Below are 25,037 nucleotides of genomic sequence, written 5' to 3'. Positions count from 1 at the left end.
AGCACCCCATCAAGTCTCCTCCTGAACACCTCCAATGATGGTGACTCCACCACCTCCTTGGGCAGCCCATTCCAATGGGCAATCACTCTCTCTGTATAGGACTTCTTCCTAACAGCCAACCTAAACCTCCCCTGGCGCAGCTTTAGACTGTGTCCTCTTGTTCAGGTGCTGGCTGCCTGGGAGAAGAGACCAACATCCACCTGTCTACAACCTCCCTTCAGGTAGTTGTAGAGAGCAATAAGGTCACCCTTGAGTCTCCTCCTCTCCAAGCTAATCAGCCGCAGCTCCCTCAGCCTCTCCTCATAGGGAATCAGGAAAACAGTGATAGTTTAGTGGTAAAGAGTAGGGCCTTGTTCTCTGCCCTCAAGAGGCAAGGGCTGCCCATGTGGGCTCCAGGGCTTGGGCCTGCAGGCCCAGCTGGGCAGGGTGGAAACATGAAGGCTCCATTGGATGCAGCAGTGAATCACTCACCATGAAATATGTCTCCTGCCTGACCACAAATTGCACCTGCAGCTCCCAGGGCAAGGCATTCTAGATAGGAGGAAAGGGGAACTACAAAAAGCCAGAGCAAATCTGCAGACTTTGGACTCTTATTGGCATCATAAAAAGCAGGGAATTGAGGAAGGAAGAGAAAGAGAACTTCATCAGACAAGCAGAAGCAGATTTAGTCTTTCTGGTTATACTAAGTAACAAAGTGGAGCATGCAGTAGGGCTTATTGGACCATCAGTGAGAACAGATGATTAATTCAGGCCTATAAGGAGATTATGGCCAGAAACAGTCTCCTGCCCCAAAGCACAGCTGTTGGGAGAGCTGTGGGTTTCCCAGCTCAGCCTGGCTTCAAGCAGTGCCCAACCCAGTGCAGTGAGCTGCAGGATGCATTGACTCATGCCTGGCACCTCTGTGCAGGGCACAGCAAAAAGCAGTTTCATTTGCTGTTTGACACAAGGGATGGAGATGGGTGGCTTTTGCAGGGGACCCCAACTGCTCCCATGGATTTACCCTGGCATTCTTTCTGCAGGGTAGGCTGTAAGAGACTTCTGCAGGTTCAGCTTTTTTCTGAGGAGGCAGAACCACTCTCCCAGCACTGCAGCAATCCAGAGCCAGCCCTCCTGTTCCAGTGCCCTACATACCTTTCAAACCCTGGCTTTATGGCCCTCAGCACGTGCCTCTCAGAACAGTTTCACAGCGTACAGCAGCTCCGGGTCAACAGACCGCAAGTTCACTCTGATAACAGCAGCAGTATTTGGTTAGGAACACTCAGTGCACCCCCCACCCCCCTGGCCCTCAAAAACACATGGTTTACATCTGCAACCCAGCTCCCTGATGGAGCAATTCCCCCCTGAGCCCAACTGCAAAACAAGCTCCTCTCACCCTTGGCAGCCCTGCTCCCTGTCACAAGATCCCTGACTTCTAGTGAGCTTTTAAATAAGGTTTTGGAAAAAGGTTTGTTTGCACACACACAATGCACAGAGCTCCTGCAGTAGGGCCCTGGGTGGGGTGTTTCACTTTTAGTGATGTACCTCTGTGAGAAAGGACTTCTATCATTCAGTGTTAGAACAATTTAAATAACCTTTCCTCCAGAAAAGGAGCAAACAAAACCCAACCAACTAACCAAGCACATGAAAAGCTTATTTGATTTTGCTTCAAGTGGAAAAATAACTCACACCACAATTTGGACATAGTGACTGCTAATGCCACCTAACCCAAAGCTAAAAACAAATTAACAAGACTTTTGCCACATTCAGTAAAGCACCTTCCCTGTTCTCATACTGACAATGAGTGCTCAGAGAATCTTAGAATGGCTCAGGTTGGAAGGGACTTCAGAGATCATCTGCTCCAATCACCTCCCTGCCATGGCCAGGGACACCTCTCAACTAGAGTCAGCTGCTCAAGGCCTCATCCAACCCAGCCCTGAACACTTCAGGAAGGAGGCATCAACAACCTCCCTGGGCAAACTATTCCAGAGTCTCACCACCCTTATACTGAAAAACTTCTTCCTGAGATCCAGATTAAACCTACTCTCCCTCAGCTTCAAACCATTCCCCCTTGTCCTATCACTAGACACCCTTATTAGAAGTCCCCGTGCAGCCTTCCTGCAGGATCCCTTCAGGTATTGGAAGGCAGCTCTAAGGTTCCCCCAGAGTCTTCTCTTCTCCAGGCTGAACAATCCCAGCTCCCTCAGCCTGTCCTCAAAGCAGAGGCACCCCAGCCCTTAGATCATCTTTGTGGCCCTCCTCTGGACTTGCTCCAACATCTGTGTCCCTCTTATGCTGGGGACACCAGAACTGCCAAGGAATTACTTTGTCCAGCCTCATTTAATCCACATCTGCTTTGCTTCTCAGAGGTGCTCTTCCCTGCTCCACGGGTTGGACCCATCTGGGGAAGAGCCAAGGGAAGGGTGCAAAGGAAGAGACAAAAATAGAACTAAAACCTCATGTGGGCAGGGTAAGCAAGAAATGGTAGCACAAACCCAACAAGTAACTCAACAAAACAATTGAAAGCTTTTATTGTGATACCTCAAGTAGATACAATATAGTGAAACAACAAATGATGTACAGTATTGCTAGGACAAAACAGCAACACAGCCATGTCACCTGTAAAAGAAAGCCTTGTAAAGATTTTAAGAAACAATGAGGCACAACTCAACTGCCATTTACCACTCATGCTTTAGGCCTTAAACCATTTGTAACAGTCCTTGTAAAAAGAAACCTCTGAAGCATCTGCTCCTTTTGCAGCGTTTCTGCTGCTGGTTGGCTTTTAACACAAGTTTCGATGAAGTTACCAGAGCGTCCAAAAAGGTGAACGGCAATTTGACAGCTTCTTCCATTCAGCCATTGCCAAAGAATGGAGAGGTTGGAAATTTGGTCTGTGAGACTGTAGGTCACTACTGCTGCAATCTGGCTGCTGAGATGAACGCGCAGAGAAAAAGCTCTACAGGCATCACTCAGAGGAAAGTCCACCAGCAATGGTACACAGCGTCCGTGAACTCTCGCATTAACGTGATACACCAGTAAGGAATACAGATGGACCATGGGCATGGTGGTGACTGTTTGTCAGGACCTCTGAGGCCAGGGTTTAATGCAAAGACATTCCATAAATTCTATTCCCTGTCCTCCCCCATAGATTGTGACACACCACTCAGGCTGGCCAGCACACTAGGCCTTGCTAGTGGGAAGCTAAAATGGAATTAGCACAGACTTCCTTAACCCAGTTTGTCATTGTAGAGCTTACAATGAATGCAGGGAAATTAACATTCTGGCCCTTTTTACTGGCAGATAAAACTGAGATTACCAGACTGCTAAAAGCATACAGCAAGAGTGGTTAGGGCGATGTGTCAGCAATCCATCACCACATTCTGCAGCTTATTTCACAGCAAGTTTGCAACTGAACAGAATTTTGAGAGATGGGCAGCACTGCCTTTTGTTAATGCAAAAGGTACTTGGCGTGACCAGTAAACTCCAGTGTTTGGAGGCAGACTCAGTCCTGGAAAGCCATCAGTTAGAGCCAGTATTTTGGACCAACAACAGTGAATGTGTGGTCAGATTTGATTACTAAATTCACATCAAATTACTTTAGGACAGGTGTGGCTTTAGAGGTTCAGAGGAATAAAAAAAAACTTCCAATACAAGTACATTTTTGCTAGCAAATTCCTATGCATCCCAATGAACATCTCTTCTAAGCCAGCTCATAGTCAGTTCATTTGGTCCAAGAAAGAGCCAGCAAGAAACAAAGGTTCACAAAAGCTTTTTGTTACAGTTTATAAAACAAACAAAAAAAATATAACCAACAAAACCCAAAATACAAAATAAATGTTAAGACCAACAATAAAAATAACCAGTACAAGTAACAAAAGTGCTCAAGTTGGAGGGGAAGTAAACTTGCCCAGAGCAAACATACAAACTTTAAATATACTCTTTAATATATTACAAAAATTGGTTAGAGGGAAAATGCTTTAGTAAATTTTTTTTTTTCAAGTAAGTTTATTTTTCTTTCAAATGACTGCTGAAGGGTTCAGTGACCAGACTGACCTCTTCACATCAGCCAGCAGCCATTGCTATCTGGATTCTACTTTCACCAAAACCAAGAACAAGAACTCTCTCTGTCTTTACCTGGGGAGAGAATAATCATCGCTGCTGCCAAGCGACACAGGAAAACACATTCACGTTTTCCCTCGATAGGATGATCCTCAAGATCTGCAACATGGCAGCAGGAAATAGCAACTCTGTGCTAGTTCCACTCTTTATAAGCATCCACTCTTAAAAGACCAAAGAGAATATTGCTTTGTTTGGTTCTCTTAAAAGCCACAAGCATCACATATAGATCATTAACTCTTTATGCCAGCAGTCTGAAGCTCTATGTGCTAAGCACTTGATGAAGTCCCAACCTTTGGCATCAAAGTTAATTAAGGTTTTGGTGAAAATGTCCAGTTTGAAATACAAATAATGCACTGAAGAAAGAGGTTGAATTTCTAAGTAAGAATCAGACTGTTACAGACAGCATTAACTTACCAATAAGAGACAGCCAAACCCCCCCAGTTTCAGAGAGGAAATTCTTTAATGGTTACCTATGTTCTTTCATTTCAGCTCCCTACTGAAAAGCAGTCATTGCTTTTGTCTTCAGTCCAGTGTACTGCTTCAGCAAGTCTGCAGCCAGGAAATAACAAAAGCCCAAAGAAACACAAACTTCACTTGAGCATGTCCACAAGTATCAACAACTGCAACGGGACTTTGAAGCCACCACAAACTTTTTGCCCATAGCAGTTTTAGTGCCTCCTTTGTTGGCAACATACATTACAATGGAGGAAAACAAAATCCAAAGAATTCCAGATCAAAAAGATCCAGACAGGCAACAGCAAAGCCCATCTTGCATCAGTGACATTGCTAAAAAGGAGACTTTGAAGCCTGGTGATGTAAAGATTGAGTAGTAACAGGCAAGCCACAAAATCCAGACTGAACACGACTGTACCACTTCAGGTCTCTGGACTGAAACCCAACATCTTTAACTACTTCTCTAATTCTGACATTTTTAGCTCCTCACTAGAGATCACCACAGTATCATGAATGCAGTGTAGCCAGCCTGCACCAGAGGATGTGTACACATGGGCAAACTCTCCTCTCTCTTCCTCTCCCCAAACACACTGGAAAGTTGGTTGGTTGCATTGCCCCTATCCAGTGGCAGAATTTTTCACCTAGGACAAAATTTCTAAAGTGCAGCAGAGTTCAGAAAGCCTATCAGAGATTCCCCAAAAAACATAACAGCAGCCACAGCACCTATGGCTAATTCTGCAGGTGCCATACTGGAATTGTTACTGAGAGAAAACGATTCTGCACTGCAAGGCTTCCACATTGTTCAGTTATGGAACTTCTGTAGTGTTAAAAGGTTTCCCCCGAAAGTATCCCGAGACTGTTTCATTTGAAAATCAACTCAGCACACTGCTGTGAAGCGTTGCAGAGTTGCTTAGGACTGGCATGCACAGGGATCAAGAGCTAACCTTGTGCATACCTGTGGCAGAAGTTTCTCTCATTAACTCATTCCGTTGAAGAACCAGCATGAGAACAAAGGAGAAGCCGAGTTCCATACACATTTTTATTACAAAAAGGTACTTGGGGATGATTCAGCCAGCAAACCAAGAAACCCTTTCCCCACCCCCAAGTTTTAAAAACTATCTTAAATTTTATTTGATGCAAAAATTGAGTCAAACTTCCCTTCCCTCTCTTTCCCCTCCCCTCTCCCCTCCCCACCCCCCCCTCCTTTTCCTGGAGTAATTTTCACGTCACAGGCTCCAGCCGTTTCTCACAAAAATAAATAGCTTTGTTCAAAGGGAGTAGCAGAAGCAGAATACTTCCAACAAGTTGCCTTGATATCAACCTCTTTGTCCAGTGCATTAGGACTATACAGTTACATGGAACCAGCCATAAAACTTCACTGATGCACAAGTCCCCGTGACTGGCAAAGGTACAGTACCAAAACTTTTTTTCAATACAACTAATTTTTTTGTTTGTTTTTATATTTTTTTTTTTTCAAAATAGAATGCATATTTTCTTTTTCTTTTCTCTTTTCCTGTATTTTCACTTTTCAAGCTATAATCTTAAAATCTTTTTGTTTTATCCAGCAAACTCCTTAGGGAATACGTTGGGTCTTAGATGAGCACATCTCTACCGGCTCGGCGAGGTTAAATCCTTCCAAGGGATTTCATGAAGACACCAAGCCTTTCCCAACAACTTGAGAGCTGCTAATTTCAGTCAGTGCAATTGAAAACAAATGTCTGTGGTTTTGTTGTTGTTTTTTTTTTTTTTTTCCTTGAAGTGAGCACTGTACCTTTAACCAATTCACCTACCAGATGGTACATAGGTTGTGGTACACTGAAATTTAGAAAAGAAAGCACTACAATACTGCATCCTCTTCACTGCCAAACACATCAGAAATTGCTACATATAAAAAAGCACCCCATCCCATACATTCTTTCAGACTGCTCAGATACAGAACTTCTACAGGACTGGAGTGTAGGTGTTTAGGCAAGAAGCATGCACAGCAGAAGGTAGCATTAAAGGCATAGGTCAGAGAGAGATACTAACCAGTAAAATCCGTTTTCCATTAGTGAACTGCTTCTCTAGTTTGAGAGTTTAGAAAAAGGTCATCCAAAATGTTGCAAAACAACTGTTCACACAATAATACACGTACAAAAAGAGGGAACTTACACAAGGAGAAAAGGCAAACATGGCCTGAAATAGCCACTTACACTACACTACTCATTTGTGAGGTTTCAGAGTTCAGTGATATTCTCAGGGCCATTCTCTTCCTTTACGTTGCGTTAGTCTTTGTAAAGCATGTTCCACAGAATATTGTCCAAACAGAAGGGGGGGAAAAAAAAACCCACCAGGTTTAGATTCACTCCCAGCCATTGTCTTTTATCATGTGGGCAAGTTCAATGATAAATTTTCCTTCTTTGTATTTCTGACTGCTCTCAAAAGCATGTTCCTGGAAAGTAGAAAAATGAAGACACTGAATTAAGCTGGGAATATGAAGTGTTTTAAACGTCAAAACTTGCATTAAAAATACAAAGCAGGAGGCATTCCAGTTAACATCCCACATTAGTTACACCATGGAGAGAGAGACAAAAGAGAAGATGAACAGAGCTGGCACCAGGAGTATACTTCCCATAAACAGAATCAGCAAATCCACTTCCTAACAGATCTTGCTTTAGAACTTTCCACATTCTCTTGCTGCTTAGGGAATCTTAAAGCTTTTTGGTTTTTAAGTGAAGGTTAGGAAATGGCATGTTACATATCTTAAGTTTCCTCATGGCCTGAAGCAACAAGAGGGAACAGGAACCTTTTCAAAAGCTTTCCTCTGTATTAATCATCAGAGGGAATGGATTAGGACAATTTCTTTGTACACAATCAGAAGCCTTCCTGAACCAATGAAAACCCAAAGTGTGACACCTAGGATCTAACCTTTTCAAAACATCAAGCTTGCAGCACAGCTGCCTCACAGGTAGCTGTGCAAGTGCCCAGGTAGCTTTTCAAATAACAAAACCAAGCTCTCATTAGCTGTCAGCAGTATGAATACACTCAGTACTATTTATCGTAATTCATTTTTACTACACAAATCAACTTTTGCAACCTAAGAAATTAAAGACCCATTCTGACAATTTAGTTTAGTGTATGTGGTTGCAAAAAAAGATACTACAGAAGTATTAGACAGCTCTAATAGCACCCAGAGCTCATGCTTGTTTTGCAGTCCATAATAAGTTTGTCACCTAGTAAAACATTCCAGCAGATGTAGGGAAGCCAAACACTTTGAGATATACAAAAGCACTAGAGCTACCTGACATAAAGTGTAAGGCCCTGCATGTAGGCTGGGGCAATGCTTGGTATCCATACAGGCTGGGGGAAGATGAAGCTGAGAGCAGCCCTGCAGAAAAAGGACTTGGGGGATGCTGGTGGATGAGTGCTGGTCATGAGCCAACAATTGGGCACCTGCAGCCCAGAAGGCTGATGGAATCCTGGGCTGAATCAAAAGCAGCATAGCCAGCAGATAGAGAGAGGAGATTCTGCCCCTCTGCTCTGGTAATGCTTCACCTGCAGTACTGCATCCAACTCTGGAGCCTGCAGCACAGGAGGGACATGGACCTGGTGGAGTGAGTCCAGAGAAGGGACATGAAAATAATCACAGGGCTGTAACACCTCTGCTACAAGAACAGGCTAAGGGAGCTGGGGTTGTTCAGCCTGGAGAAGAAAAGGCTCCAGGGAGACCTAATAGTGACCTTCTAATATCTGAAGGGGGCTACAAGAAGGCTTCAGAGTTTGCAAAGCCTGTAGGGATACAACAAGGGGTAATGGTTTGAAATCAGAGAGGAAATTTAGACTGGGTGTTAGGAACAAATTCTTTAGCATGAGGGTGGTGGAACACTGGCACAGGTTGCCCAGACAGGTAGTTGAGGCCCCATTCCTGGCGACAGTCAAGGTCAGGCTCAATAAGGCTCTGAGCAACCTGACCTAGTGGAGGATGTCCCTGCTGACTGCAGGGGAGTTGGACTGGATGACCTTTGGAGGTCTCTTCCAACCCAAACCATTCTATGATTCTCTAGGTGCTGCTCAATGGCCTACTCATGTGTCTGTGCTTTAACATATAAACATGTATCAAAGACTTAAGTATGGTGCTTACATATTTCCATCCAAGAGTGGTTTTACAGTTTTCACAATAGATATCTGCTACAGCATGTAAACCTGTCAGAAGAACTCTCTCCTCTGCTGGACCACAGCCCACATTTACCCTGAAAAAACAAACAAACAAAGGGAAAACTTACATAAAGTACACAAGAGTATTTCTTTTGTAACTTGTTACCCATCTTCTCACCAGAGGAGAAAAATAATGGTGGTGGGTTTTTTGGGGGGTTGGGGGGAAGGGGAGGAAGTGCCTAACTTATTCACTGCTGTAAAAGTGACTTTCTCTGTAACACTGAGCTGAAGGACAGGAAGGAGAAAGGGGTTTTTGTGTTTCAAGTGGCTACTCTCAACAGCAAACTGTTAGCCATGCCCAGTTACTCCCATCAACAGTGTAAATAGTTACACTCACAGAGAACATAACACTAAGCAGTAAGCAGACACCGCTTCAGTTTTGGCCTCCTCTTCAATTTGGGATCTCTTTAATCAAAGTCTGTACCAGTAAGTCAGCACCAACTGCTGAGTTTAGAACCAACTCCAAACCAGCAGCGTTGGAAAAGCCTCATAAATTTATATTTCTGTGGTACAGACCAGCAGGCAAAGCCATGATGAACCAACAGCAATACCAAAACAACACACTCCATGAAATACTGCATGGAGCATAGGCAGAAAACACTAGGCAAGACTAAACCAAGTTCTCAGTGTTACACATGAGCAAATATTCTGCTGCTGTTGCTATTGTATTACCAGATCCTCACTACTAGAATTATACTGAAAGTCCCAAGCCACCACTGGACGATCACATATAAAGAGAACGTCAAGGATGCTCATTCAAATCCTTCACAGTTACATTATCCTAAAATAGACTAAGACCCTTAATTGCACTCCTTTTTTTTCCCCAAAATACTGCCAAATCAACAAACTGCTGAAAAATGAAGACAAAAATACCACCCTGCATATTGGAAACTTAATACATCCATTAGCACACTCGAAGAGCCTTTTATTGTGGGTAGGACGTGCCTAAAATTGCAAATATTAGGCTTGATAAGATCACAGAGACCTTCTGCCTCTAGCATATTTGCCATATTCAAGGTCATTTAAGTACCATTTAACTGTACCAAGTTAACTGAAACATTAACCTGTACATGTATTTAACTATCACGCTGAAAAATTCTTCTTTAGACTGCAGCAGAGTTGTCTAAAGCAAACTGACAGTCAAGCAATAGATTTTGACTTTTGGAATACCTCAGAATAGCAATTCTCACTCAAGACAGTCAACACTATATATATATGAAAGACATTTCACATTCACATCCTCCCATAAACTTTCAGCTATTAGCAGAATTACCTCAAATACAAGATGAATTAGTATGTGTAAAGGGATACTTAAGCTAAGTAGCTCTTCAGGAATTATTGCTGGTGAGTAAATCCAGCATTAGAAAGAATAAGGCAAAGTACAGCTACATGAATTCCTTCTGTTTTCCACCCATGAATCATACCCAAAACATTCCAGTCTGTAGGTAGTGTGCATAACCAGGAGGAGATACTTACACAGAATTAAAGAGGTAGGCTCGCCCCTGGCTTCCCTGGAAGGACTGCATTAAAGAAACAAAACAAATGAAAATATTGCACTGGTTAAAAATCACAAAACCCCCACACCAACCAAACAAGGAGTTCCAGAAAGATGTGTTCATAAGCATATAAACATCCCACAGATGAATGACTTCACACCAGCTCCTTACAGGAAAGCTTGGTCGATGTTTTCAACCACAGCCGATTTTTAGTACCCATTTTGTTAAGCATTACTATTCAAAATAAGACACCTGCAATGCAAGCAAAACAGATTTCTCTCCTACCCCTCTGCAAGATACCAATTCTCATTTTCCTAGACATCCTTCATGCTAATTAAACTACTCTGCTTTTAGCTCTTCAGGGAATGCTTTCCATCTTGTCTGTCATCTCCTGCTGCACCCAGAAGATGATTTATTTCCATTTCATTGCATCATGAGACACAAGCCCAGTGAAATTCTAGACCAAGCATAAACCCAGCATGCTGTACTCAGGAACTGCATCTGATTGGTTTATAAGCTCAGCTTTATATTAATAAAGCTGCTCTCACCAAATGCCCAAATACAGACCTACATTTCCAGATCTCTCACACTCCTCAGATTATGGACAGAAGATGACTGTAAAAGCTTTCTTGGCTAGATCTGAATCAGTGGTTTATTTCACAACAGTAGCACAGTTTTGAAGTATCCCTCCTAATCAACCACACTTACTGCAGGCTGGTTTGGCTTGCAGAGCACTGTCAGTACCTGTGAACTGCATCTTTGTTTCTTCTGTACCAAACTAAACCAGAAGCTCTGCCATTGTATGTTCTATAAATGACACTGAAGACATGGAGGCCTCAACCTGTGATGGGACAGCCATGAGCTACAAATATCCTGGCAACACTTGTGAGCAGACTAGATCCAGCCATAGGTAAAGCATTCAAAACATCTGTAAGACATCACTGCTGTCACCTGCTGATTTGTTCCTTCTGTATTGAACTACTTTGCAGTTCAGACAGCCATTACTTCCCATTCAAACATCAACACGCTGTAAGTGAATGGTCTTTTTTCCCCTCTGCCATACTGAATTCCATTTTAAAAGAAATCCCTTAACTACCTTTGTTTACCTCAGAAGCCACTTGATACCCAAACCAGCTATTTTGCCAGTCTAACTATTAGCAACACACCACCAGCAACTGTTGTACCCTAGCTACTTACTTGGAACTGTTTGCAAAAAACAGATGTAAAAGGGAAATGTATATAATGAACACAAAGAAACCCATGACTCTGGACTACTGCAGGTAGCACTGGTAGCAATGTAGTTACTTACAGCCCTTAGATACCCATACAAGCTCACCTTGGGGGTGAGAAGTTCTTTGTAACAGTTCATAGTGTTAATACTTTAGCATATAGTGTTAATATTAAGGGGAGAGTTTCACTTTGTATCTATAGCAAAGACAGAAGAAAAGGCACTCTCTCCATTAGCCCAAACTGCAAGCCTTACTTTTCACAAGGCAAGGCATAAAATAGTTCAGTGAAAATTAAAACTTCAGGTAAGATCAACCCTGAAAGGAGAGACTCCCTTGAGGAGAGTCTGAACAGCTCTGCCAGAAAGGAATCCTTACACCTACCTTCAACCACCACTACCACCCCCCCAGTCACCACTGCTTCACTTCTCCTGAGATACTTAAACATGCATCACCAAACTGGCAGCATGGTACAAAACCCAGTCCACAGAAACGACAGAATTTCTATAGGGTAAGCTACAGCCAGCATCTCACAACCAGTAAGGAAGCAGAGAATGCTTACTGCTGATGAAAAAGCAAACCATTCATGTATACACTCTCAAAAACTGCCCATTAACAAATGAGTAACCAACCCAAGTCAGCCACACATGGATTTAGAGACAACTACAGCTGTGCAACCTCAACATTTATTAGGAAAAGGGATAAAAAAAGCAAAAGAAACACTTTAAAGGTGTTCTTGTTCATTAAGAAACAAAATTAAACTACAACTTCCCTGTTCCATGAACCCTAAAAATTAAGGAAAAGAACTTTCAAAGCCACAATTACATTCTTTTTTGTTAGACTCCAGTGAAGTTTCATAGTTTCATTCAGGGTTGGAAGGGACCACACGGATCATCTAGTTCCAACCCCCCTGCCATGGGCAGGGACACCCCACACTAGATCAGGCTGGCCAGAGCCTCATCCAGCCTGCTCTTAAACACCTCCAGGGACGGGGCCTCGACCACCTCCCTGGACAACCCATTCCAGGGTTTCACCACTCTCATGGTGAAGAACCTCCTCCTCACATCTAGCCTGAATCTCCCCACCTCCAGCTTCATTCCATTCCCCCTAGTCCTGTCACTACCTGAGATCCTGAGAAGTCCTTCCCCAGCCTTCTTGTAGGCCCCCTTCAGATACTGGAAGGCCACAATGAGGTCACCTCGGAGCCTTCTCTTCTGCAGACTGAACAGCCCCAACTCCTTCAGTCTGTCCTCATAGGAGAGGTGCTCCAGCCCTCTGCTCATCCTCCTGGCCCTTCTCTGGACATGCTCCAGCACCTCCACATCCCTCTTGTAATAGGGGCTCCAGAACTGGAGGCAGTACTCCAGGTGGGGTCTCACCAGGGCTGAGTAGAGGGGGAGGATCACCTCCCTTGACCTGCTGGCCACACTTCTGCTGATGCAGCCCAGGATCTGATTGGCTTTGCGGGCTGCAAGTGCACATTGAGAGCCTCACATGTTAAAAGTTGCAGCCACTTCTTCTGGCTTTAACCACCTTGCATTGCCAATTAGAGTTCACAAATTCCTTTCCAAACTGCACCAGTAAATGCTCTCTCCTGTGAAATGAATAATCTGCTTGATTCTCCATTTGCATTCAACTGCATATGCCAACTGCTTGAAATTATTGTGGAGTTTTTTTGTCTGGTCCTACACAATCTCTTTTTGAACTACTTATACGCCATACTTCAAGTTCCTCAGCTGGCAGGGAAAGAAGAAGACTCCAGAACAAGTCAACAGTCAGAAGTCCACATTATGCAATTATTTCTGCCAAGCTTATGTTTAGCCTTGACTCAGAATCACCTAATAAAAGCTCTCCTTTGACCTTACATTTCTCGAAACTTAGCAGAGGGCAGTAATGGGATGCCAGGAACAGCAGAAAAAGCAGCTCTTCCCCTCTCTCTTTTCATGAGCTGTAAAAGCCTCTAGCTAAATTACACAGAAAACAGAGGCTGGAAAATTCTGCTTTAGTTTTTCTCTTTTTTCTGATGTATTTTCAAAGATTATTTTTCTTTTCCTGCACCTTTTGCTTTATTGCCTGCAATATGCTGTACTCTCCTAGGGCTGTTTTTTTCCCCTCAGAAATGGCCATCCCCATTCCTTTCTGATTTTGGGGATTATCAGGGTAGACTGGAGGCAGAAACAACACAAACCAGACCCTTTCCTCATACAGTGATTTTCAAAAGAGAATCTGTTCACAAACATCCCACTGCAAAGAGCTCCTCCATTCCCACCCTCTCTAGCTTCCTGTTAGCAGAGTTTGGCCGGTTCACCTGATACCATCGCTCTTACCTACAAACATGTTTAGAGGCTAAATATTACATTTACATGCCATGGAATAATGACTTCTTTGCCCAGCTGTGAAGAGTAAGCTCCTCCTTATTTGCATCACTCACAGATATCTTGACAGCAACCTGTAGTAACTTGTGTTACTATGCTTCAAAATGCAGAACTTGGGTATAGGCAACTCAGACTTCCCTTTAAAACCAGCATTCAACCACACCATCACTGTGTCAGTGAGTAACTGAGTGCAAGCCAGCCATGCAGAACTCTTACGTGAAGGAAGAGCACTGTAAAGAAATCAGTTTTTAAATTACTGTGCCTTTTAATTTTTCTTATGGATTTCTTCACTTGTCAGAGCTTGGCAGTCATCATTTCTTATTCACATGAACAGCTGAGACTTCCCTCCCCCCCCCCAAACAGTATCCAGACACCGCAAAAAGATTACATCTGTCACACAGGCATTCTCCTGGCCACAGAATATTGACTACTGTGTACAGTTCCACCTACCATTGGGTATAAGAAAGATTTATCATCAAAGCTCTACTTCCTGATGCATCCTATTACTAGAAATGAAAAGAGGACAACTCAGTTTTGGCACCTGAACTGCTTGCTAAGCTTGTAACTTGGCAATACACAGACTATTTTGCATAACCGGAAAGAAAGATCATTTCATACCGAACAAACATTTGTTGCTACCAGCACTAAGTTTGTCACACTCTGAACTGCACAATTCAGTTACAGTGATAGGAATGTTAAGGGCCTGACAGGTTAAACACCTTGTGTGTGTCAGCTCCTCAAAGGAAATGAAAGAGAACAGACTCCTTTAAATGGCAGTGCCAAGGACAAACAGGCATAACTGTTCAAACCAGTCTCCAGACAAACTGCTCTTCTCCAGAGCAAACATTACCTGTGCAAATGCAAACCTTCAACTTGCAGGATTTGTTGAGCCCTTCCAAGCTGCATGAACCATAACTAGAACAGAACATTCTACTAAAACTCAGTCTTAAATCTGTCTTGCCTACTGGAGAGGAATTAGAAGATAGTGGCAAATGTGACCAACTGTGAACAATGATTTGCATCAATCAGGAATTTTACTTAGAAAATCAGGAGAGCTTACCAGTTCACCTAGTATTGGCAGTTAAACCAAATTTGCTTTAAGTCTGCTTTTTAATGGTCCTCAATTAATAATATTGCACAGATTTATGAGCTTTTCCCCCTTAAGAATTCACACCACTCTCTAGCTGTCCATTCCTACAGGGAGACCTACAAGAGACATAGCTTTTCCTTGTTTCAGCACTGTTTAAAGTACCTAGAATGTCTTTCAGTGCAAGCAAAACTGTTCCACTGTGCTTAGGAACTATACAGAAGTTAACTACAAGAACAGCTTGGTATTACTTTTTCAAGGCATCTGGTAGACCTCTCTTATGGATACATTGAACTTCATAAACACCTCACTCACACACTAGTACATACCTGCAGAATTAGATATGACCTGTGCTTCTAAGTTAAACCCATCATTACCTCTAACACCAGGATTAGCTGTTTTCATCCAGGAGAAAAGGAAGTATCAGTTAAACAGAACATGTATGTACTGCTCTAAGGCATACCTAAGGGCATGGGTGGGGGAAGGGAAGCTACTAAAAAGCTTATGCAATTAATTATTCCCCACAGATAGGATTAGACTGCATGGCTAGAGATCCTGCTCTGCAGAAAAAACTGCCATCCTAGCACCTATTAAAATATGGCAGACATTGTTATCAGCAAGCCAGCACCTTCATAAAGCAAGTCATAAAGTTCAGTAAGTAGAGAATATCCTTTTAAAGAAAATCCACCCCAAGAACTGCAGGCCTGAAAACCTGGGAAGTTACATTTCCTGATGTGAAGATTTTGTCAGGCAGGACAAGTTATCAGGAGTTACACAGCATCTTGAATGTATTTCAGAAATAATTATGTCAAAACACACATACTTCCCTTCCACACTTTCCAGCTCCTTTAAGCCTTCAAAATCTATTCTTGGATGTTTTCCAAAGATCAATTCTTTTCCAAAAACTAGATTCTTTCCCAAAGGAGAAAAGCAACAACCACCACCACCAAGAAAAACTTGAAACAAAAAACCAAACCACACACACAAAACAAAACACCACCAAAAAAAAAACCCAACAAAAAAGCCTCTTAGAACAAAAGATAAGGAATTAGGCCTTATTTTTAACTTCCTCAGCAGGGATCAGAAATGGCTTTCAAACATACCACTGGCACACTTATCTTCCCAAGCACTCCTTGTATCATAAGCAAAGAGGGATCACCAAATTGAGGCAAGCTAAGGCCAGCACATTAACTTAAAGACAATAAAGCCTTTAAAAAATAAACTCCTTGAAGTCATCAGTTAAACACTAGAAGACAAAGAAAAACACAGATTGCCAAGCAAGGCTAAAAATGTTTTGGCATTTAAGCTGAAGGCTTCTCCTTCTCATCAGTAAGATAACAGCAGACATACTGAGTGCCTTAGAGAACTGAATTTAACCACCAAGACCGCTCCTTTAGACATAGGGGGCAAGGATTTCCCCATGAAATCAATGACAGTCTATGCATTTATGTATATATAAAAGCACCTTCATGCAGAACTTGTTCTTGAAAATATTGACACTTCTAATCTTGTCTGTGACTTCCTGTGACTTTTTCTTCTTCTGGTGAGATATGCTTTGCAATGAATGACATGAAAGGAGTGGCAGCATTTATACAGGCACCTCCACAAAGCCATGCAGCTTTTCTTCCATCACCAGCATGAAAGCACACCGTAAAATGCCTTCCTTTTTCAAGCAGGTCAGCCCCCAGTAAAAAGCATCATCATTTGCAATATGCCCACTAAGTTATAAGACATCTGTTAGGGACTTGTATTTCTCTGTCATTTGTTGGACTGTGCCTGGATTTCTAATTACTGGAACCTAATGGGTGCAAGCCAGTCTCGAGTGCTTAGAACTTGAACACTTTAATATCAGCCTCCTGTAAAAGCTACTGCTAATAGTCACTGCATGTTCTCTACCATTTACAAACAAATCAGAAGAAAGCTCTTTCACTTAAGCCTTTCCAAAAAACTTACTTTCAGAATCATTTTGAGAGCAGCACAACATTTGATACAGGCCACACAAGTAGTAACCTTCTCTGGACTTCAAAGAGTCTTAGAGAAGATTTGCCTCAAAATTTAATTATGTCCAACTCTTACATTGTGGGGATTTTTAAAGTTATTAACCTATGCCATTTCATTGCTGCTTTTATTTGAACATATCAAATCTAACAAGTGCCTCCTATGGCATCAAGTTTTTTTGCCTTGCTCCATATTAAGGTCTGTGGATGCTTGCTCCTAGAGGTTACTTCTGCATAACGATTGATACACTCCTAATTAGTCTGGGGGTTGTTCCTAATGTTTAACATACACTTTGAAGTCTCTGCCAAAGATACAGAAAATCCAGACTTGTTAGCTATGCAAATCAGTGTCTATGACATACCTAACACCACTTCAAAATTACACTCACTACACTTAAAAGTCATCTGGTTTGTTACTTCTCTTCTGCATCTTTCAAATCAGTGCTTGATTTGATCCAAGGTGACTGGAGTTGTAAATTGTGGTATCTGCACATAGCTGTGAATGGTTTCAGCTGCACAAACATCTCTACCGCTGACTACCTCCTAGTCTGGGACTCTATTCATACACCAGCCTTCTCTGCATCCCTCACCTTTCCCCAGGTTCTTCACTAGATGCAGAAAGCACATGAAATTATCTAGGAATGAGTTGATTTCAACAGTAGGCAACATACTGAGTCCTTTCACAGTTGCAGAGGACTCTCAAACTACAGATAATGATGGATTCCCTGCTGCAGGTAGCACATTTTTATACTGTCTTATTAGCCTGCATTCTTATTCCCAAGACATTGCCTAAACCCTGGAGTTGCCATTTATCACCAGAAAGGGCACAAAGAAAACACTGAAAAGACTTCATGATTTAATTCTAAGGTATGTCTCTTAATCCTGCTGCTCAAACAGAACAGAAATAAAATGAGGAGATTCAAGTATGCTGCCATCCTTGTCAGACAGCTGGCACCAACAACTCTGAAAAGCAGAGCTATAGCAAATCTGTATTGAAGTCTGGTATTCTGAGGACCAGAATCAAAGGCATGATTGACAGAAATATGCAGCACTCTGCTTTGCCATGACAGGACAACATTTAAGAGCATCACTTCATAGCATAGCTTACTTTTCATCTTGAAGTTGGAAACATTAGTGTCAGGTGTAACAAATGCTTACACCTCAAAGCACAGCAGAAAGCTAGTTGTAGTTTTAAATCAAGTGTAGCAGGTATCACCCAAGAAATATGGGGCTGAGGGGACACCCAAATGAAGCAGTTGGGTACCAAATACTGTTTATCTGCTGAAGAAAGCATATGATACTATGACTCTAGAATGAAACTGTAGAGCAAGCACTTGGGGAAAAAAAAAAAAGTGAGACATGTAACCAGAAACCTGTATTTAGTTAAGTTTTATGCACAATTTCAACTTTTAACTAGGCCCTCAAAGTAAGGTGAGGGGTGGAAAACCCAGGTTGAATAGTAGAATTCTGTTCCATCAATAAATCTAAACCAGCACAGGAACTGCCCTGGTCTTTGACAACTTTAGATTGTCCAGAACCAAGTTGTTACACTTGAAGTTAAGTATTTTTGCTGCAGCTGGGGAGTTGCAGTAACCAGGGTCAACCTGAGTTTAAGGCACATAGTGTGCAGTGAAAACACTTGAAGAGAGTTTCAGAGAAGAGATTCATATACAACACACTTGGAAGGCACATCCATATGTATGTCCTTTTACAGTTGAGATATCTAGATGATGGCTATGGTATTGCTTGAGTTTGTTTTTCAGCTTAACCTGTGTTTCCATTTAAAATAAATCACATCTTATTTCCTTCTACCATTTCTCTTGCCACCCCCAGGACAGCACTATTTATTTTTAATGATCCAAGTGTACCCAGCTACTGCTTTGCAGTGGTTTCCATCAGAAGAACTTCTCCAAGGCCAGAAAACATCCAAGTTAAACTTGGAGGGTTGAGTTTTTATAAAGCTAGGTTCCAAATACAAGTGTAATACATGATAAATGTTCTTTTTATTTTACAAACATACAAAAATATACACCTCACATTTGAATATATTTCTCATTATCACAGATGTAGACAGTAAAACATAGTCAAGAAATCTTAAGCTGACAGAATAAGGATCAGCTGTCAAATGAGCATATGGTCAACATGCAAGTACAGAGCCTTCTGTAAGGTGTCTTCACTGAAAGTTATGGAAGACAGAAATAAAACAGGATCCACATCTAACACCCTTCCCAACACCTTCAGAAACAACTTACTAATATTTGCATTTACTAGACAGATGTAAGGAAGTTCTCTGTTCTGTGAACTGAGTATTTGATTTCTTTCAATGCTTGGAATTTATGGAGTTGACAGAAGCACGTGATGTGCTTACAAACACATTCAAAATATCCTGCTGATCAAAACTTGCAAGACCTTTGAGAACTGGCCCGTGTAGTAATGGTGGCAGTTGAGTCACCATGCAAAAGCCTAAGTTCATGAAAAGAAACATTTCCTATGAAGTATGTATGCTTGGAGTACATTTTCTTGAAGAATTCATGCATCTCAAGAGACACAGCTAGCAAAGTCTTATTCTTCCTGTAGGCATCTACAATGTGAAGCTAAGGAAAGATAAACCCCTCCCCCTGTTTTTTTTTGCAGGGAGTAATGAAGGCGTGATTACTTGTCATTTAGAATCCAGTGTTGCCAAAAAGACCACTTGCACTCAAATTCTGAAACCAACATAGATGCAAATCAAATTCAAATACCTTCACATTACTAGTTCACTATTTCTCTTGGTTTGCTGACCTTAAAACAAGAAAACTATAAGGAAGTTTTCCCAAGTTAATACCAGTAATACAAGTCCTTCCTCTTAATTTCTTCATACCACTTTATGTATGTAGCTAGTTCACTGTTTCACAGTTGTGTCACATTTGAAGTGCCATGCCCCAATACACATACAAGAGAATTGTTTAGACAAAGAGACTGAAAGCAGAGCAGAAGCAAGCAATAAGTAATGCTAAGAACTGTAAAAAGTTCTTACTATTCAAATCAAGAATTCATCTTGAGATCTGAGGGATCAAAACCATTATTTACCCAAGAGAAACTGTATGGGGAAGCCCCATTATTCCCTGACAGCCTTTTAAGGGAAAAGCAAACAGATACACTTTCTCCCCAGCCAAAGAAAACTTTGGTTCAGAAGCAGCAGCATCCTCAACCCTTTCATTTTCTCAAAACTCAAAATCAGCACCACCTTAATACTGCTGAACACACAAACAGGCAGGAGCAACAGATCAAGTTAGATGTAAAGTGTTTGCCACTACATTTTATTTGATAAATTAGTTATATAGAAAGCAACTTGCATTAAGAAGTTTGAAAAGCAACTGAAGTGTTTGCTCCAGGACACCATTATGAGCAAATTACTCAGGATTCATTGAAGGAGAAGAATGAACAAGTCTGAAGTATTTATATCAAGCTTCAAGCTTTTCTACATATTTCATACATCACAATTCTTGGTCTCTTCCATTACAGATAAGGAAAGGCCTAGCCTGTTTCAAGGACCTACACATCCTCTAAGCTTAAGTTTAGGCAGTATGACCATTTTGAACATCTGTGGCTAACCATTCCTTAGGAACCAGTATACAGCAGAATTAAACATTTGTTACAGAATCCATAATAAAATTGGAACATTCTGGAAACAGTTTTCTGACCTTCAAAGTCAAGAATAATCTTTATGTGGAATAACCTGAATTATTCCCCTACTCAGAGATCAATGTCTTCTTCTGACAGTTTTCCTGAGCAGACTTTTCAGATATGACAGCTACAAGCAGTACCTACCTGACAGCAGACCGAGATTGTGAATATAGACAACATACAAGATCAGCCTTTATGTCACATTCGAGTTTCCAGAATATATCCAGTTCTCAGGACACAACAGGTATGACCCAAGAGTGAACCCAGGGAAGATACTTTGGAGTACATATTGATTTGCATCCCTTATCTACTGGGAACAGTGATACAGTGATAACCGTTTTGGTTAAGACATAATTCATGAGGTCTCTAAACAAACCACTTGCCTTGGAGATCAATTCATCGTGATTGGCTAGATGAGCTCTGCAGTGGATACAGCTGTAGGTTCGATGACAGTTTGGCAGGTAAGCCTGGAACGTTTTTGATTTTGTCATTTTTACCATCTCTGCTGGGGGCTCCTCACTCAGCTCAGGGCTGGCACTTGAAGAATTACAACTTTGCTGGACTCGCTGACAAAAGAAACACTGGAATATGCAAGCAAAAGCCGTTGTTGTTCTGGAGTGTGTGTGGCACTTTCCACACAAATGACAGAAGAGAAACAGTCACAACCTGTAGGTGAGAAAAGCAGAACAGTTAGCAGCTTACAACAAGGCAGAATAAACTTGTAATTCAACAATTGTAGCCACAAAGCAAATCCCTCACTGCATTACAGCCCCCTCTTCCCCTATGGAGCTGCAATATTTGAGTTCCATTAAACAAAGTAACAAATTGTTTCACCAATGGCTTCTGCTTCCTAACACTTCTAAGGAAGGAAATACAAACAGTTCTCCAGGAAACAAAAACTGCCTACAGTCTACCAGGTATGCTCTAAGACATCCATGCAGAAAATTACAGCAAAAGGCAGAGGATTAGAGAAAGTTAATTGTCTTTGACATTCCAGTGGTCAGTTCCAATATAGCAAGTGATGAGGCACCTTGGAAAACACCTATAATAAACATACAACAGATACTTGCACTTCAGCTTTCACCAAAACTCTTGCTGTTATCACATCTGGCTTGGCTTTAGGCCAAGTACCATGTTAGATGCTGCTACTTTATTCTGGGATCCTCCTTCTCTTTCAAGCTCAGAAGAATACCTTTAGGCAAAGGCCTTTTGGACCAGTGTCCTAATCCAAGCTAATTAGATACTTCCTCACTTGACCTGAACAGTCTTAATGGATACTACCAAAAATCAGAGTCAGTTGTAAAAGCTGAGTTCTACACAGAAAATTCTTAATTGCATCCTTAATCCTCAGAGTGCCTTCAAGAGACACCACATGCACAAGGGGTGAAGGCCAGACCTTCCTGCTATGCTGGAAAACAAACCTTTTTTTGTTTAGAGTTTGCCTGAAAACTACAGATTCTAAATAGCTGCAACAACATCTAGTGGTCTGTCAGAGGCTATCAGTTACCACACTGTATGTGTCAGGATAATGAGCAATCCAAACATGAACACTGCCACAGTCACTTATGTCAGCAGCTATCAGGTGACTGACGGAGTAGGTCAATAGCACAAACAGAAATGAAAGCAAAGAGAAGGCATTTACACCATCTTGATCCAGCTACTAAAAAACAAGCATGCAAAGTACTATCACAGTTGTAAACTGTGTGCAGGGCAGCAGTTAACCACTCCTCTAGCAGGAGGATACTAGCAATACAAACAGCAGATAATGAAAGCCACGAAGATTGTTTATAGGAAGCAGTTGCTGTGCTTCAAAAGAGGTCTTGAGAAAGTAATCTCTACAGCAGGCCTAGTACAAGAGACAACCACAGCAAGATTTAAAGGGTTTGGGTTTATTTTTTAATCTTAAGCTTATTATAGCAGCAGGAGAAAAGACTCAAGAACTACTGAAGGACTTGGTATAAGAATTTCTTGCACAAAGAATTGCAAAGGCCATAAACAAAAAAGAAACAAATGCTGTATTTAAGGTCACAGAAATGAAACAAAACCAAACCCCAGGGCTTCAGAATGAAGATCAGTAATTGAAACATGAATTCAACACTTCAATTAGGTGAATAGGAGGAAAATATTTTTTCTTCAAGACATCCCTAGAAGTCCTTCAACTACATAAATTAAAGAATTCCAAAGTTCTTTTGATAAAACTGTATTTGACATTGCTCTCTTCAAAAAAGAAGGCAATCCTAAGCGTCTGACATAAACCGTAAGAACTACAGAACTTGTCTGGAATCTTGAACCATTTTATCGTTGCTCTATGGTGAGTAAATCCAGCCTCACTCCCTCCGATGGCGATGAGCAGCAGCAGGTTTCACAGCTGCTGTTCAGTACCCTGTGGAAAGCCGTGTACAAACCTGAAACAACTGCATTGTTTACACCTGGGCAAGAGCACAGTCTGCTACGTTTCCTAAAATAGAAACAATCTGAAAGAAATGGCAAACTTCACTTCCGAAGCAAGCGGACAGACTGCTAGCCTTCCAAAACCGCTGTGCAGCCCAGTGTCGGGTGACTTGTATTTGTACCTACCGGCCTAGGACGGACCAACAGGAACCGCTGGGAGCGCCGACCGGTACAGTAAGACCCTGCACAACCAAACCTCTCCCTCGCTGGGGCCGTAGCTCGGCGCTACAGGCACCAGGCAGCCTATCCCCAGGCACTGCCCCTAGGGGGCCGCGCACCCCGGGACTGTCCCGAAAGCCAAAGGCCGCTGCCGGGGGTTTTGCGGGGCGTAATTAATTCACAGCCGCGTCCCGCCGCCCGCACCTCTGACGTCACTGGGGCGGGGCTCCGAGTGACCAATGAGCGGAGGGGCGGCCCCGCCCCGCGCGGCTCCCGGATGTGTAAACAAACACCCCGGTAAGCGTGGCGGGGGGGAGGGGGGGAGAGCCGGGGAACGCGACGGGGGACCGGCGGCACTCGTTCGCTCAAAGAGCTGCCCACGGGGCAAGGCAGACGAACGCAAGCGGCTTCCTCGTCTGCGGAAAGGAACCGCAGGAAGCCAGCTACACCGCTATCCGGAGCCGCAAGCGAGCGCACGAAGAGATAAAAGGTGTCGCCACTCTTCTCTAGGCTCAAAAATCAGGAGCGACAAAACGAGCTTCAGTTTGAGTAGAGCCACAATGCAAGACAAAGCCTATGCAAGAACTCTTTCTAAGTTGCCATTGGTTACTCCAGAGGGAAAACACCACAAAGTTCAATACTGAGACACAGGAGCCTTATTTTCACTTCAGACACCGAGGACTAGCAGGAGAAAAGATGCAAAGAGAAAGTTACTGGTAGAGAGAGATCGGTTTCCCTGGCGGGAAGGAGCAGCTGCATGTTTAACGTTTTTCTTTTTCTGCTGGAGCACAAAGCCGCCGCGACGTGTGACGCCGTTGCCTTTTCTCTCCCACTCGCAGCGATCCCCGCGGGCATGAGAACAGCTCGTTTTCCCCACACCACCGGCACGCAGCCGGGAGAGAGCTGTGCGAGGCCGCTCAAACATGGACCAGCTTCCATCCAGCCCACCGGAGCCCGGGCAGAGACCCCCTGAGAACCAGCGGCGAACCCACCGGACCCCAGCTCGCCGAACTCTGCCTCGCCCCCCCCCTCAATTATGTAAACCATCACCAGCCACCCTGTAACGAGAAAGCTACAGGCAGGCATCGCTGCCGTCATTTCCAGGCACTATAAATAGCACCCAAGCCCTCCTCCCGCCACCAAAGTTGCCTCGACGGCCCCCCGCCCCGCGCACACAGGAAACCGCGCCCCCCCACCCCGGTCGGGGGCTCAGCACGGGGCTCTTTTCGCAGGCTGATTCCTTATCATCCGTGTACATTTCCCCCCCGCCTTCCCCTCCCCACCCCCCACAAAAAAAAAAAAAAAAAAAAAAAAAAAAAAAAAGGAAAAAAGGAAAAAAAACCAGCGAAAGGGAGAGGGGCCGGCTTCCCGCACGCTCCGGTACTCACCGCTGCGCCGTGCCGGCTCCGCTCCCCAGCCCAGACTCCGAGCAGCAGCGCGCTCCGGGCCCCTTTCCCTTAAGGGGCAAGGGCAGGAGGGGAGGCGGAACCCCCGGTTTTCACGCAGCGGTCAAGCGGGGGCTCAGCACCGGGCCCTCATCGAAAAACAAAGAGAGGCGGTGCGGTGGTGGCTTCCCTCGCCTCGAAGGTACCTTCTCGGCAGCAGCCAGAGGTCATAGGAACGGGCTGGGCGCGCGTCTGCCACCCTGAGGGCCGAGGAGCGACCGAGCCATCCTGCTACCGCGCTGCGCTCCCTCCAGCCCGCCACCGCCTTTGTTTTGTTTTCCCGCAGCCCGGGGGTGCTGCGGCCGTTAAACCCGCTCCCACCGCCGCCGGTAACCAATCACTGCGCGCGCGCGCGGCCTCCCGACCGCCCCGCCCCCTGGGGGCGGGGGAAGA

The 25,037-nt window shown here is 43.3% G+C and overlaps 1 protein-coding gene across 3 annotated transcripts; it reads right to left on the bottom strand.

Moving 5' to 3' along the window:
• Nucleotides 1-2,479: 2,479 nt before the first annotated feature.
• YPEL1 (yippee like 1) lies at nt 2,480-24,970 on the bottom strand. 3 transcript variants are annotated; one of them, XM_068157279.1, is made up of 5 exons: nt 24,588-24,970; nt 20,973-21,255; nt 10,219-10,262; nt 8,669-8,777; nt 2,480-6,979 (listed from the first exon to the last, which is right to left on the bottom strand). In XM_068157279.1, exons 2-5 carry the CDS (start codon nt 21,087-21,089, stop codon nt 6,890-6,892), a joined length of 360 nt encoding a protein of 119 aa, XP_068013380.1. In that variant the 5' UTR covers nt 21,090-21,255; nt 24,588-24,970; the 3' UTR covers nt 2,480-6,889. The 3 variants fall into 3 exon arrangements, with proteins under 3 accessions (XP_068013380.1, XP_068013382.1, XP_068013381.1); XM_068157281.1 differs by having other exon boundaries at nt 24,791-24,970; XM_068157280.1 differs by lacking the exon at nt 24,588-24,970 and adding an exon at nt 23,167-23,358.
• Between the last annotated feature and the right edge of the window lie 67 nt (nt 24,971-25,037).

The sequence above is a fragment of the Melanerpes formicivorus genome, unplaced genomic scaffold (genome assembly GCF_026170545.1).
Source record: "Melanerpes formicivorus ecotype bairdi unplaced genomic scaffold, bMelFor1.0.p_v2 SCAF_36, whole genome shotgun sequence".
Lineage (NCBI taxonomy): Eukaryota > Metazoa > Chordata > Aves > Piciformes > Picidae > Melanerpes > Melanerpes formicivorus.
This window is presented reverse-complemented; position numbering and strand designations above follow the sequence as displayed.